Here is a 14,575-nt window from a genome sequence, read left to right on the forward strand (position 1 = left end):
CCCTCTCGTGTATCTATCTGGAATGAGTGTACAGAGAGGAGCACCACGGAGGAGTTCCTCGCCAGGATCATCCCCTTGCGGACGCAGGGACCCTGGTGAGGTGGAGGCGCTGCACTGGAACTAGGTGAGACTCAGCACACTACCTCAGCTGCCTGTCTGACGGGTCCTCCCCACACACCATCATGCGGGAGACTCAGGAGTCCTGTAGCCAGCAGGTGCACCATCAGGCATATTCACACTGTAATGGGGTCCGGTTAGACCACAGGGGCCAATGTGAGATTGGGTGGGTCAGGCCGGGCCAGAAATACCGTTACATTTGGAGGCGAGCTGCTGAGATCAGATCCGTCAACAGGACAGGCTTTTAGCTAGGTCACTTGGAAACAGGGAGAGTGTCTGCTGCCACTTTGTGCTGAGTAGGGACGGACCTAGGGGTAGTCAGGGGGCTGACGGGATATTGTCAGTTCGCAGGGACAACCTAGGGGCCTGAAGGGAGTGAGGGGTCTGGAGCGGGCTATAGCTGACCGAGTCACCTTGAGGCAGTGCTAGTTGGTAGGATGCCAGAAGGGACAGCCTGTTAACTTGGTCAGGAGTCCTGGAGAGGGTCTGCGCTAGGCTGACCAAGACAGGTAGACGCCCCAAGTACTGCATGGCAGAGCCAGCCAGAGTACCTAGCCATTCCAGACACTCACCGTAGGGAGCACAGACTGGGAGGAAGGAGTCACAGCAGACACTGAGAGAGTGAGCCTAGCCTGAGGTAGTGCAACACTGGGTCACACCTAGATAAGGTACACATGTGGTGGTGCATCTGAGCTAATCTTTATTGTACCGGTGTGGTGGCTGCCCCGCAGAGTGGAGCCTCATGTACGACAACTGTTATGAGAGAGTGGAGGATCCGCGTGGCGCGGAGAACGTAAAATGGCGGACAGAGGCTGATGGGGAGGGCACCCGTGGCGTGCAACCCACTGAAGAGCAGACTGTCGCTGAATTGTCCTTAACGAGTTTGCTCTGGAGCGGAGCAAAGGCCGTGGCTGCCCCGTTTTTAATCCTGCCTGGGACAGCGAGGGGCCACCCTTGAAGAGTGTGAGGAAATTGTCATAATTGGGGGAGAACCCCGTGAGGAGAGCGAACGAATGGACTTTTTGGGCGCCAAAACCAACCAAAATGGCGGTTCCGGCTTGCTAGGGAAACCGCATGGGCCAGGCGCAGAAAAAATGGCTGCTGCAGGACTTGCACAGAGCTGGCCGGGAATGGCGCGAACAGCAGAGCCCCGCCCTGATGGGGGGCATGGCGCGAAAGCTATGGCTGCGCCGGGATGGACAGTGACTAATTCAGCCCCTGTGCTGAGTCAACCGTTGAGTTTATGGGACCCTCCCCTGATTTCTACCAGGGGGAGTGACTTTCAATTATGGCCTGTGGGGATGCACCCACTGGGCCCAGGGACTGATATTCAGACGGCGCCACTACAGAAAGTAGTTCCGGCCGTGGAGGTGATTTGCAAGAAAGAAGGGTACCTTGCGCAAAAAGCTGCTGCAAGGAGAAGGCGGGAACTAGCCGCGGGAAAGGACTCCAGCTCTGGGGAGGAAATTGGCACGAAAACGCAGACCGCGCCCACCAGGACTGAGAGAGGTGCGGCCTTAATTAAGGGGCATGATATTCCCCTGTGGGACCCGCCCATTATTGCAACCCCTGGGGGCGGGTTCCAACTCTGTCAGAGAAGGGAGGAGCCGAAGCAGGGAGTGGCGGATCCAGCAACTTCCACCAGTCAGTTGCGAGGAACCACAGAGAAGGAGAGACCTGTACAGGAAGTGACTCCTGTACAAAGAATGGCCTGCTCCTCCACTGTGGGCACTATGGTCTCCACCCAGCCCTACTCAGTGCCCGGCGGGGTGCTGGTGGTGAGGGTGGCCAATACTGAGACGGTGGTCGGGCTCTGCCTACAATGCGGGCTGCCCGGAGGTACTGTGAATACGATGGCACGTTGCCCTCATTGCGGGACTTTGTATCTGTGGCCTATGCCCACATTCGTCCCAATACAGCCTGCTGACCCCCCGGTGGATGTGACACGGCGCTCTGCTGAGTCCCCGGGCGCGCTGTGGATCAACCGCGCGAGTCCCGGAGACAGGGGACTGGAGCCGGTCAAGTCGGCTGGGTCACTGGCCATTGAGGCGGCTGGATTAAACCCCGCGACAGGGGCAAAGAGACTTTCACCCCGCCCCGCGACCCCTAGGTCGGGGCGAGGGGACTACTCTGATGAGGACCTTCGTGAGCTGGCGGTAGCAAAAACGGAGCGGAAAAGACAGACGGGAAGAACGACGCCCCGTGGGGTGAGTGACCGGACGTCCCCCGCAGATCGGCGATCCGACCGACGGAGTCCCGCCATCCCAGGACCTGGCGGAGATGGGAGAGAGACGCCTACACCCCTGCGGACGGGTAAGCCAAAAAGCCCTATCTCTTACCTGGTCACAACAGACGGCGAAGCGCTGGAAGGGCCGCGCCAGGCCCAACGCGCACGTGGAGGAACGGCATCACTTCCGGTGGCGACGGCGGAGCAACCGGATGTCGTCGTGGAAGAAGAGATCCCGCATGGGGGTCCAACGCGAGATGGTGACGCTTCCGGTTCCGGGGAGGACGTCACTTCCGGTGGCGACGGCGGAACCCAGGAAGGGGAAGCAGCGACGCTTCGGCGATTGGGGGAAGGTCCCCGACCGCTCGTATTGCCCAGAAAATGGAGAGACGATCTCAGGACTGAGGAGGGTGAGACATCATCCTTGGACCAGTCTACGGACAGCCAGGAGCGGGTCGTAACCCCGTGGGGTCCCGTCCCATGCCCCTATACCCAACCCCATGCCCTAGCTAATGTCCCTACCCCTATCACACGGTCACCGGGTTCACCGCCCAGCTTGGAACTTGTGGACATACCTTTGGGGGGGGAGGAAAAACGGACTGGGGAGAGGCAGCTCAGTGGAGCTACGGAAGGCGATTTACGGGGAGGGGGAGAATTGAGGGTGGCGGATACAGCACCCCAACCGGCAGTAAAGGCTCCGGGGTCCCCGAGGTGGTTCAACTCGCGATCCACAAGGTCGTCAGGGGTATTTTCATTTGATGACGACCGGGAACCAGGGCCTAATCCCTTTAAGGAGACCCAGTGGTGGGCTCCACTATTTGAGGGGTACTCCGCATGGATGGACCGTACTCGGTTCCTCACCCGGCGGGAGGACGTGGTAGATTTCTGGTGGAAAGAGGGAGAGTTTACACCCGAGCAGAGGGACAGGGAACTACAGAAGAGGTGGTTCCAGCTGGAGCGTAGAGACATAGCGCCCATGGGTCCCGACACACTATCAGATCCAGTCGATCCTGATGAGCCCCTATCATGGGTGTTACCTGGGAGGGCAGGTAATGCTGATCTGACCAGGGTCAGTAGGGCGGAGAGGGCTATAATAGTCAAATATAAAAAATCCCATGGGTTGGAGTATCCCTATGTTCCGGAGCCCCTGATGGATGAAATTGAGGACAATAGGGAAACGTGGCTCCAAGAAACTATAGAGCTGTATTTAGCCAATAGGGGGAGTGACATTGTAGGTAAGAAGGCGGAAGAAAGGATAGACACCCTGATGCGAGTGTGGAGCATAGGGAGAAATGTTCACAAACATAGGGTGACCTATGTGCCAGAGAGAGGATCACCTAGGCATTATTATGTTACGGTCCTGGATATGGGTAACCGGGAAGTGAGGAAACCTGACCCAGATCACTATTATTAAGGGGGTACTGAGACATTACGCGGGTTCGTGGCTGCTGGTCGGGGCGGGCTTGGCGGATGACTGTATTCATGTGTACTGTATTATGAGGAAATTTGTGTGATGTTAATTATGTTTTCTGTTGCAGTGCTTCCTGGAAAGAGGTATGCAAATTTAGGTCCCAGCGAGGACGATGGGATTCACCAGGGGGAGAATGTAGCGGTCATGTAAAATGCCTACAGTCATCTCTCCTGCTGGCAGTAAGGCCTGGTAAGTGTGGGCATGCCAGCAGTAATCATGGAGGTTTTCCCTCACACCCTGGTGGGGTGCTCTGTGTATGGCTGGGACTGGTCACATGCTCTGACTCCATGGTTAGTGATGTCAGAGGTGTGTCAGCCTCAGAAGCTTACATAAGGCACAGCACTGTGTTCTAAAGTTAGTTGGTTGCTGTGGAGTTGCTGGAAAGTTCTACCTGAGTTGCTGTCTAGTTCAAGTCCAGTTGAGGAGGAGTTCTGTCAGTTATGATATAGTAACTCCATGGGAGGCTGTGTCCAGGGACCTGGCACAGGACAGTGATTCCTGCGGGAATAGTGAATCCCTGATCTAGGTGATATACCTATCAAAAGGGAGCACTGGCGAGATGAGCGGCTGAAGATACTCCTTGTGGAGGGCAGTTGCCCTGCCGTGTCAATAAAGATGAGTTCAGCCAGAAACCCTCTCGTGTATCTATCTGGAATGAGTGTACAGAGAGGAGCACCACGGAGGAGTTCCTCGCCAGGATCATCCCCTTGCGGACGCAGGGACCCTGGTGAGGTGGAGGAGCTGCACTGGAACTAGGTGAGACTCAGCACACTACCTCAGCTGCCTGTCTGACGGGTCCTCCCCACACACCATCATGCGGGAGACTCAGGAGTCCTGTAGCCAGCAGGTGCACCATCAGGCATATTCACACTGTAATGGGGTCCGGTTAGACCACAGGGGCCAATGTGAGATTGGGTGGGTCAGGCCGGGCCAGAAATACCGTTACATATAAGTATTCTTTATTTTAACAAACTGAAAAGACTGTTGGACATTGTAATAAATATACATTGATACATTGGTTGAAGAAGATGGATGCAATACATATGACATTTATCACTGTATAATATTCCTTTATGTGTGTCCAACTGGAACAATTCTAGTGTCAGGAGGCATATTATGACAGAATACAGAAGAATAAAGGAGGGCCATCATGTTATGTAAGGTAACGAGAGATTACTAAAATATATTGAAAGAATGCACAACAGAATACAAATATCCTCAGTTACAGCTTGGTAACTCAAACAGGGGGTTAGTACTGGTTGCAATCTTGCTATTATAAAAGACGTTCTTGAGGTACATATAAACTACTACAATAGTACCGGAACGAACTGTAAAGTTGTCTAGTATTAGGTATTACCTTATTCTGCCCTGCCCAGATTAAAAAAACAATGGCTTTCAGTGGGATTTATTTTCTTTAATACACATGATGTAGTTTTGCTGCTACAGTTATACCCAGCAGATTTTGACCAGTAGTCCCAAATGTCTTAATTTATTTGACTGCTCAGTTCTGAGTCACTGGTTTCCATAAGATAATATGTTGGAGTGGCTTCTTCTACTTTGTGCATACAATAACAATATCCATTGTTAGGGCAACTTTTGCAAAAAATGGGGCAGATCTTTTTCTTCAAATATTTTACATTATTGTCTTATAATTAGCATTTCAATATTTGTGAAGTTAAATAATGCCACCCACATTTCAGAAAAGTAATAAACAAGAGTCCACCGTTACTTTAAAAGCAACAGTGGAAATAGGTGCTGCTGCTATGTTGGAAAACACAGATTCAACTTACAGTAAGTACAGTCATTTCAGTAGGAGAAAATCTTCTGTCAATGTCAAGTACCTTAATGCACATGGCAATCTATCATAGTTTTTCAATATGATCTAATACCCCTTCTCAAATAATGGCAAAAAGTAGCTATACTATTGGGGATTATTTGTTGCATTTCTTAGTCTGGACTCAAACATGCTAGTACTATTTGAGATTTTTATTGTACTCCCTTTAAATTTGCTACCGTCTGCTGATGTCATTTGTCACCTCCCAAAATTTACTTACTAGATCATTCAAAGTCGGTTTCTAAATAGAGCGGCAGATGTCATTGTAGTTAAATAAACAATTTTGTTATGATAATTTTTTTATTTATAGTAAATTGATGTCCCTAATATTTTATGAACATACACTAACTGACATGGCCCATTGTGATAACTAAATATCAACCTCAATCACCTACAGTAAAGTATTAGGAACATTTAGCACATCAATGACTTACAATAGCTGTTGGGGTTGATGCCAGCACACAGTAGAGCACCAGGGGGGAAATGAAGCTTTCATTCTCAGTCCCTGGATACGGTTTCATTAGATTTCCATCTTGGCAGAAGAAACCTTGGACGTGTACTTGGAAAGTATCTGTGCACTCAAAGTAGTAAGCAAGCAGAACAGTCCCAGCCATGATGACAAGCTGAAAATAAAGCATGGTAAGTTAAAACAGATTAACACAAGAAGTTTCTCCTGAAAGCAGATCCTATAAACCAAAACTCCCCCCATCACTCAGACAGCTTTTCCATCACTGGAGCTGCTGTGTTGGTTTATCTGCATATGCTGTGTGATATCTGTTGCATAAACCTTTTGGCAAACAGCTTTATTGAATGCTTCTGATCGAAGTTAGGGCTCAGCATGGGTCACAGAGGGATATATGCCTTAAGCAGTTACTTTATCAAAGAGCATATGCCTGTCACTAATGATAGCCTAATCAATGCAGCTAAGGACAACATGGGGTTTAGACATTAAACATAGGAACGCAAAACAAAAGATTATAGTCAAATAAGATATTGGGGAATTCCTGTTGTCTTGGTGCACTGATATGTTTGATTGCTTACATGTGTTTACATGTGTTTTGGTGCTGTCATGTGTTTGTTATTTTTTGTCCTGGCAATGCAGGCCTGTGTTTTAAAACGTTACTTGTTTATGGCTAGAAGGGCAATCAAACAAATAAATGGCTGTGTAACATTTTAAGTGTCACATACTGTATAACGTGTCTGTGGAGTTAATACTGCAGTTAGAATTGGAGGTGAAGACTACGGGAAGATCTGGACTCCGCACTACAATAGTGAGAACTTGACTTTCTAAATGCTCCTCCGGCATCTCACTATGCCCTCCCTATTGCTTTTTCTGTTTACTGTTTCCTCACTCCTTTGTAAACGTTTATGTTCTCTCCAACTTCTACACTCTCCTCCTATACACATTTTTTCATCTCTCCTCTCCTCCATCTATGCATGTGCCCATACACTGCACCATTATTTATAGACCTCTTTCCCAACAACTTATTTACCCCTCAATTAAAAGCACCCCCACAAATCCTCTATTTACTCCCTCTCTCTATCTACTCCTTCCTGCTGCTGGGGATATCTCTCCTAATCCTGGACCCAACCATATCACACCTGCTCTCACCCATGCCTCCCTGCCACCTCTTCCCCTGCTAATGGTGTTCAACCTATCTAATTTAATACTGACTAACCTTAAAACTTGCCTCACAAATCATCATCCAAATAACCTGCACTCATGGCTATTGTCCCACACCCACAGTCACTCCAACAATTGTGGCCAAGCACTGCCATCTACAGTACTTATTCCCTCATCTGCTGTCTCTGTTGGTCTCACATCATACCTCTTAGATTGTAAGCTTTTCGGTCAGGGATTTCCTTTCCTATTGTCTGACTTTTTTTTTTGTAACTTATATTTTTATTCAAATAAGGTTCAGATATATTTATGACATAGCATGAGCATAATCAAAATTTATACATCTTCTGAAATCATCATCAGTATCAAAATCTGTTGGTAATGGTCACAGGACAATACCATACAAGACAGACCAGGACATAACAAGACGACATATAACTAGACAGTTGTATTCCAACACGACCAAACGTATCTTAACACAAAGTGGGAAGGGAGGGGGCGGGGCTATGGGGGGGAGGGGTCGGTAAGAAGGTAGGACATGGGGGGATGAGGGACTAGGAGGGTAGCCATGCCAGTAAGATCATCCAGAGTCTGCACTTCCTCGTGTCTTATCTCCTCTTACGTTTCCAACCTACGTCGAGCCTTATTGCCCTGTGCTGAGAAGTCTAAACACAGATATGGGATAATCCCTAATTTAGCCACTTCAGTCAAAGGAGAATGCATTTAGAGCTATCAAAGCCAGATCGTGGCACGCTCCACCCATGGGAGGTCCGTCTGGGCCAGCCAAGGCAGCTAGACTTTTAGAAAATTGATGCCAGTGTCATTAACCAGAATCGTTAATTTCTCAATCTGGCAGACAAACCAAATCCTGTTCCGAATCTTGGATATTTAAGGAATCTAATTAAGTTTCCATATTGCTACAATCTCGCACCGGGTCGCCAGGGCAAAATGCCCAATTAGTTTATTATTTGCTTTTGATAAAACCAGCCAGCGGTCTATTCAGTAAGAACAGCCACGGGTCCAGGGGAATTGGGAGGCCCAATATCCTCTGAGTCCAATCTCTAATTTCTTCCCATAGAGGGGCGATCCGTGGGCAAGACCACAGCATATGTAACAGGTCAGCCGACTCTCCACACTGTCGAGGGCACATTGTCTGATTTTGCACTTATTGTATTATTATAATTCCCTGTACTGTATTCTTTGAGAAGTGCTGAGTACACTTTTGGTGCTATATAAATAATGATATACATACATACATACTGTTGCGGCACACTTTATCCTAACAAATCACCGGTTTGTCCCTGGCTTGTTCCTGGAATGCGACACTGTTCACCCGGAGCATGCCGCGTTCCCAGCCAGGTGTCATGCCTGGCTGACGCGCGGTTGATGTGTTAATTGATAATGGTTCAGGATTTACTAGGCTGCAATGCTTCGCGTGTCCGCCAGATGGCATAAATTCATGAATTGTAATGCAGTATATATATGCAGTATATATATATATATATATATATATATATACTGTATAAGAACAACCCCTATAACCCCTAACATACAGTACTGTACACATACAGTACTGTATATGCACATCAATGATACTATAGGCTGTCCCCTGGCGAGATGTGTTTGCAGCAGAGAGAGATCCGCTGCTCTCTCTGAGCAAACATCGGCACATTAAAAATTATTTAAAATACATTTTTATTCATAGTGTAGATGTGCAGGGGGTCTCCGGAGCTGAACCGCGCTGGTTTCAGGTCCGGGGACCCCCTGCTTCCCGAGATACAGGCCCCTTTATGGGGTGCCGTTATCCCTCTGCATTTAAAGGTCCCGATCACGTGACCGCGGCATGTAAACAAAGCAGAGGGATACCGGCACCCCCTAAAGGGGCCTGTATCTCGGGAAGCAGGGGGTCCCCGGACCTAAAACCACAGCGGTTCAGCTCCGGAGACCCTCTGCACATTTACAGTATGAATAAAACACATATATAAATAAACACTCGTTCCTTACCTTTGCGGCTATGTGCTATGGTAACGAAGCAGCATGACTGTATTTTTAATAATATTGTACAGTGAGCAGGGGGTTCCCTGAGCCACAAATCAAAGCTCAGGGGACCCCCTGCTCCTGCAAAATATTATTTAAAATACAAAAATGCTGCTTCATTGCCATAGCTGACAGCCGCTAAGGCAATGAAGGGGTTAACACACCGTGCCTGCTTTATTGTGGGTAGCGGGGGTGAGTGAAGGGGGTATTTGGCCCTTGGTGTGAGTTTAGGACTTGCGGGGGGGTTGCGGGTGCACTTAACCCCTTCACGGCCGTAGCAGTTAATACCGCTACGGTCATGAAGGGGTTAACCCCTCCGCTACCCCCCCGCAAGCCCTAAACAACCATCGTTGGGGCTAATACCCCCTTCACCCACCCCCGCTACCCACAATAAAAAAATTCACACACAGCAGCCGCCCAAAAAAAAAATAAAAAAATCTAAATAAATAAATAAATACATGAATATAAATAAATAAATTTAAAATACATTTTTATTCATAGTGTAGATGTGCAGGGGGTGTCCGGAGCTGAACCGCGTTGGTTTCAGGTCCGGGGACCCCCTGCTCCCCGAGATACAGGCCCCTTTATGGGGTGCCGGTATCCCTCTGCATTTAAAGGTCCCGATCATGTGACCGCGGCATGTAAACAAAGCAGAGGGATACAGGCACCCACTAAAGGGGCCTGTATCTCGGGAAGCAGGGGGTCCCCGGACCTGAAACCAACGCGGTTCAGCTCCGGAGACCCCCTGCACATCTACACTATGAATAAAAATGTATTTTAAATTTATTTATTTATATTCATGTATTTATTTATTTAGATTTTTTTTTTTTTTTTGCTGCTGTGTGTGAATTTTTTTTATTGTGGGTAGCGGGAGTGGGTGAAGGGGGTATTAGCCCCAATGATGGTTGTTTAGGGCTTGCAGGGGGGAAGCGGGAGGGGTTAACCCCTTCATGACCATAGCGGTATTAACTGCTATGGCCGTGAAGTGGTTAGGCGCACCCGCAACCCCCTGCAAGTCCTAAACTCACACCAACAGCCAAATACCCCCTTCACCCACCCCCGCTACCCACAATAAAGCGGGCACGGTGTGTTAACCCCTTCATTGCCTTAGCGGCTATCAGCTATGGCAATGAAGCAGCATTTCCTATTTATCGTTTAATGAACATGGACCTACCGCAGTGTATCTGTTACTTGTTGACAAAATAGAGTGACATCAATTTAATAGACATCAGTTGATTTTTCTAAATTGTGCTTCTTATTTAGTCTTAATCTACATAGTAGAACTACAATTGTGCACATTTTCATGGGGATTGAGCGAGAAATATATAAAATATGATGAAAAATGAAAGGTGTTCCTTTTTTCCTGAACACGGTGTAATCATATAGACACTTTCCTACCTCCTCAATAGAGATGGGCAATTTTGGGGGGTAAATTTAGATCTGTAGTGGATGGGTCGGTTCCTTTTATCCATGGATTTCAGCGGATCAATTTCAAAAAGTGTGATTCGCTTTTGTGGATTTTTTCATTGTTATTATTAATACACTCACTGGATTCCGCAACCCGTCAATGGATTTGTAGAATCCACATATTAAGCAATCCGTTGGCAGACTCTTAAGAATCCGCCGACGGGTTGTATAGAATGGCGGTTTTTGATGAACCCGCGCGGATTAAAACCGAACAAATCCGTTTGCGGATTTTACATTGTGAAACAGATTTTGGGTTGAATATGTGAGATAATCTGGGAAACGACTTTGGGTAGATTCACCCATCTCTACTCTTTAGTATTTCTCCTTCTGTGCTGCTCTCTCTCTCTCACATGCAATCTTTGGCTGCTAAAGCCTCCTCTCTTTCCCTATCTGAGAACTGCTTAACTCAGAGCTATGATTGTCTGGAATTCAAATTTGGGAAGGTGACAAAAATGTTGGCCATTAATTACCATTAATGACCTTCATTTGGCATTTCCAAACATGTTGCCTATACTGTATTTATGCATAATTCCAAAGTTTCAGTTGCAAATGAACGCTTGCTGATACAGTTGTCACTATAAAGTACAGTAGTTTAGTAATGTAATAATTCCAGCACAAGAGGGCATTAGTGATTACTGTTCCAGTTGAATGAGTTGCCATTTAATCTTTTCTGTTATGAGTTGTACTTCAATCCCAAAATTATTTCTTTAACATATTCTATTTATAATAATAAAAAAAGATCAGTTGGAAGCATGGAATTATTGTCAGCATACTGAGCACTAACTACGTACTGCACTTATAACAGTAGATGTCAGTAGAGATTCACAAACAAATCCAACTATTACAGTATACAGTAACGTGTATACATTTAGTGATGTTGATTTTATTCTCACGGTCTATGGACTTTGGACGACTATTAAGCATATTGTAATTGGGAAGAATAAAATTTTAGGTTATTTGTCGTGATCTGTTATACCCTATTTGGATGTTTAAAAAAATGCACTAAATTGAGGTTGTAATTTTGGAAATTTGTATGCCACACAGATGCAGCCACCAGTATCCGAAACAGAAATGATACTGTGCGCTACTATCTAACCTTATAAATATATATATACAGTGCAGTGACTGAACCCTATAAATAAGTGGAAAGGAATATACCACAAATACCACAGTGAAAGTGTTTAGAAAATAAATAAATTATATCACATAACCGTGTAACTGATACGGGCGTCTGCTGCTATAAACACAGGGGGTGGCTCAGCACCCCACACACTCTAAGAAATGGAAACAAAGGAAACAGCGCACAACGCCAAATAGAATATATTTTTGTAATACTTGTTCTACCAGTATTCGAACGCTTGCCTTGGAAAATCTGGGGCAATCTCCCAATAATGCTGCAACATTTCTGCAGACAGACTAATGGCCCATCGGATTAACACAGCGGGGTCCCTGGCAGTCCCATTTATACTTATTACTTATAATAGGAGATACCGGCACCCCATAACGGGGCCTGTACCTGGGGAATTAGGGTGTCCCCGGACCTAAAACCAATGGGGTTCAGCTCCGGGGACCCTCTGCTACAATACTGTAATGTTTAAAATTAAATAAACCCCCCCCCCACAAAACAAAATGTAAAAAAAAGACTAAACAAAGTCATGCTCATGGAAAGGCTGACGGCCTTTCTTAAACGCTCAACAGAGGACTTCTATAAAATATGGGAACCTTGGTTGATACATTGACCCCGTACAAAACATATTTCATTAAGCAAAACCAGCAAAGGTGAGACCCTAGAAAGAAACAAAGAAGGACCGGCGTCCTGGGGTAGGGGGTCCCTACCCCCCCTCCTCCCATCCCCTCCCCCTCTTTCCCACTTTCCCTCTTTCCCACTCTGTTTCCTCTCTATCTGGATCTGTAGACCAAGCAGTGGCCCTGGAGGCTCGTTCACACCTCGAGCGAATACCTTCAATGGTCTCTTTCCAACCTGAAAAACTTCTTATTGTATTAGGCATGATCTGTATTACAATGTCTGTAAAAATTATTAAAGCCTAATAAAAATGTTTGAGAAAAAAAAATTCAATAAAACCCCCGCGATCGCTTGTGAGAGTCGCACAGTTAGAGTGACTGCTCAAGCCTCTTACTGCGCGTTTATTACAGAAAGGCAGACCCCGGTAGGACTCACACAGCAGGGACCCCTTAATCTGATGGGCCATTATGTCTGCAGCGGCAAAACTTTTCTTTTGTGTGTTATGAATAATAATTTAGCAAGAAAACACCAAATGAAAATGAAACTGCAGGTGTATTGCTAGATAGAATTAGCTCTGTTACAGAGGTGCTAGACTGCCAGATCCACATCGCCATTTAACTACTGTATATATTTTTAGGTGGTTTATATTGTTCTGAGAATTAACGTGACATTTGTGATATTCCCCTAAAGGAAAAACTGATCACAGAAATTGCAAATCAAGCTCTTCTTTAACTTAAATGCCGGAATAGCAATGAGAAGCAGTTGACACGTGACAGGACTATTCATGCCTAAAAATAATTAAAAAAAGACAAACATTTGTAGCGGGGTACCCCCTGGATACTAAATCTACCCAATGGGCTGGCAGTAAACCCTGGTGTTCACAGGTTTGCCAGTAGTTATCATGGGGTTTCCCCCCTTCAACCTTGGTGTTGCGCTTGAGTGACGGCAGGGGGTGGCATATCATGTTGTGGCTGGGCCAACGGGATACCCGCCCTCTGGCTGTACTTAGGGGCAGGACTGCCCTAAAGTTGGATGGTTTTCGTTCCCCATGAGGAAGGCAGGTTACGACTGGGAGCTTGAGATTGGGGCCTTCCCATGTGCTCTTCTATACCTCTGCCTCTGCTAGGGAGGTGGGGAAGAGCTAGGACGGCTGCCCTAGACCCGTAGTGACTGTCCAGGGACTATCTCCGGTGATATCTGAATTATATATTCTTGTTACCAGCAGGTATGCACCACAAACACCCAGTAATGGCCCCAATATGTGATTGGGGGGGGGGGAGGGGAGGGGGACACTGTTACACATTAAAAAAAAAAGTTGAAAAACTGGATTAATGCAATGCCAAAATAATAAAATACTGTATGATATGCAATTGATATGATGTGCAACTGAAAGATGCTATAATAGTTACAAAGGCAAGTCATCTCTAATCTATATTGAGGAATGCACTGAAGATCTGTTCGGCAGGAGATAAACTTTCCCCCACTTGTCCTTGGTGGACTAGCCGAGGCGCTGCCTGTGCTAGGGGACAAGGTGTGCTGGTGTCCTCTCATGGATAAATCGGTAATACTCAATGGTGAGCTGCAGGATGGTGCTACAGCCTGTGCTTGGCAGTGCCAATGCAAAACACTTGACAATGAGGCAATTGACATAAAATAACACTGACATTAGAGTCACGATTATGCAATATCTATAGTTTTGGGGGCAATGACCCATCACAAAAAGGACCATTGTCTGTTAGCTCTACCGGGAGTAGGGAAGCTGTGCCATGGGCAATGGGCATATCCAGCTTAGATTCCATTGTCAATTGAGGAGGGAAAAAGTCAACCATCAGCATTTGGATCAACAGTTTTATGAGGTATTGGAAATAATAGGCCATGTTTACTAAGCCGTGACATTCCATAAGACACTGTACGGTGCTGGAATACACTATTAGCAGATATAATTTGATTTAATTATATCTAATGCAACATAGAATGTATATGGCAAGAAAGGGAGCTTATGCTAAACCCTGCTTATATCAGCAAAGTAACAGTGCCGTTACATTACTGATTGTTTT

General features: G+C 46.6%; 1 protein-coding gene across 2 annotated transcripts in view; it reads right to left on the reverse strand.

Moving 5' to 3' along the window:
• PLPPR1 (phospholipid phosphatase related 1) overlaps nt 1-14,575 on the reverse strand; it is a 235,138-nt gene that overhangs the window by 45,689 nt on the left and 174,874 nt on the right. For both annotated transcript variants that reach the window (XM_075595309.1, XM_075595318.1), the window contains exon 3: nt 6,084-6,272. In XM_075595309.1, coding sequence (XP_075451424.1) covers nt 6,084-6,272 — 189 coding nt within the window. The remainder of the gene's footprint in view (nt 1-6,083; nt 6,273-14,575) is intronic.

This window comes from Ascaphus truei, chromosome 1 (assembly GCF_040206685.1).
Source record: "Ascaphus truei isolate aAscTru1 chromosome 1, aAscTru1.hap1, whole genome shotgun sequence".
Classification (NCBI taxonomy): Eukaryota; Metazoa; Chordata; class Amphibia; order Anura; family Ascaphidae; genus Ascaphus; species Ascaphus truei.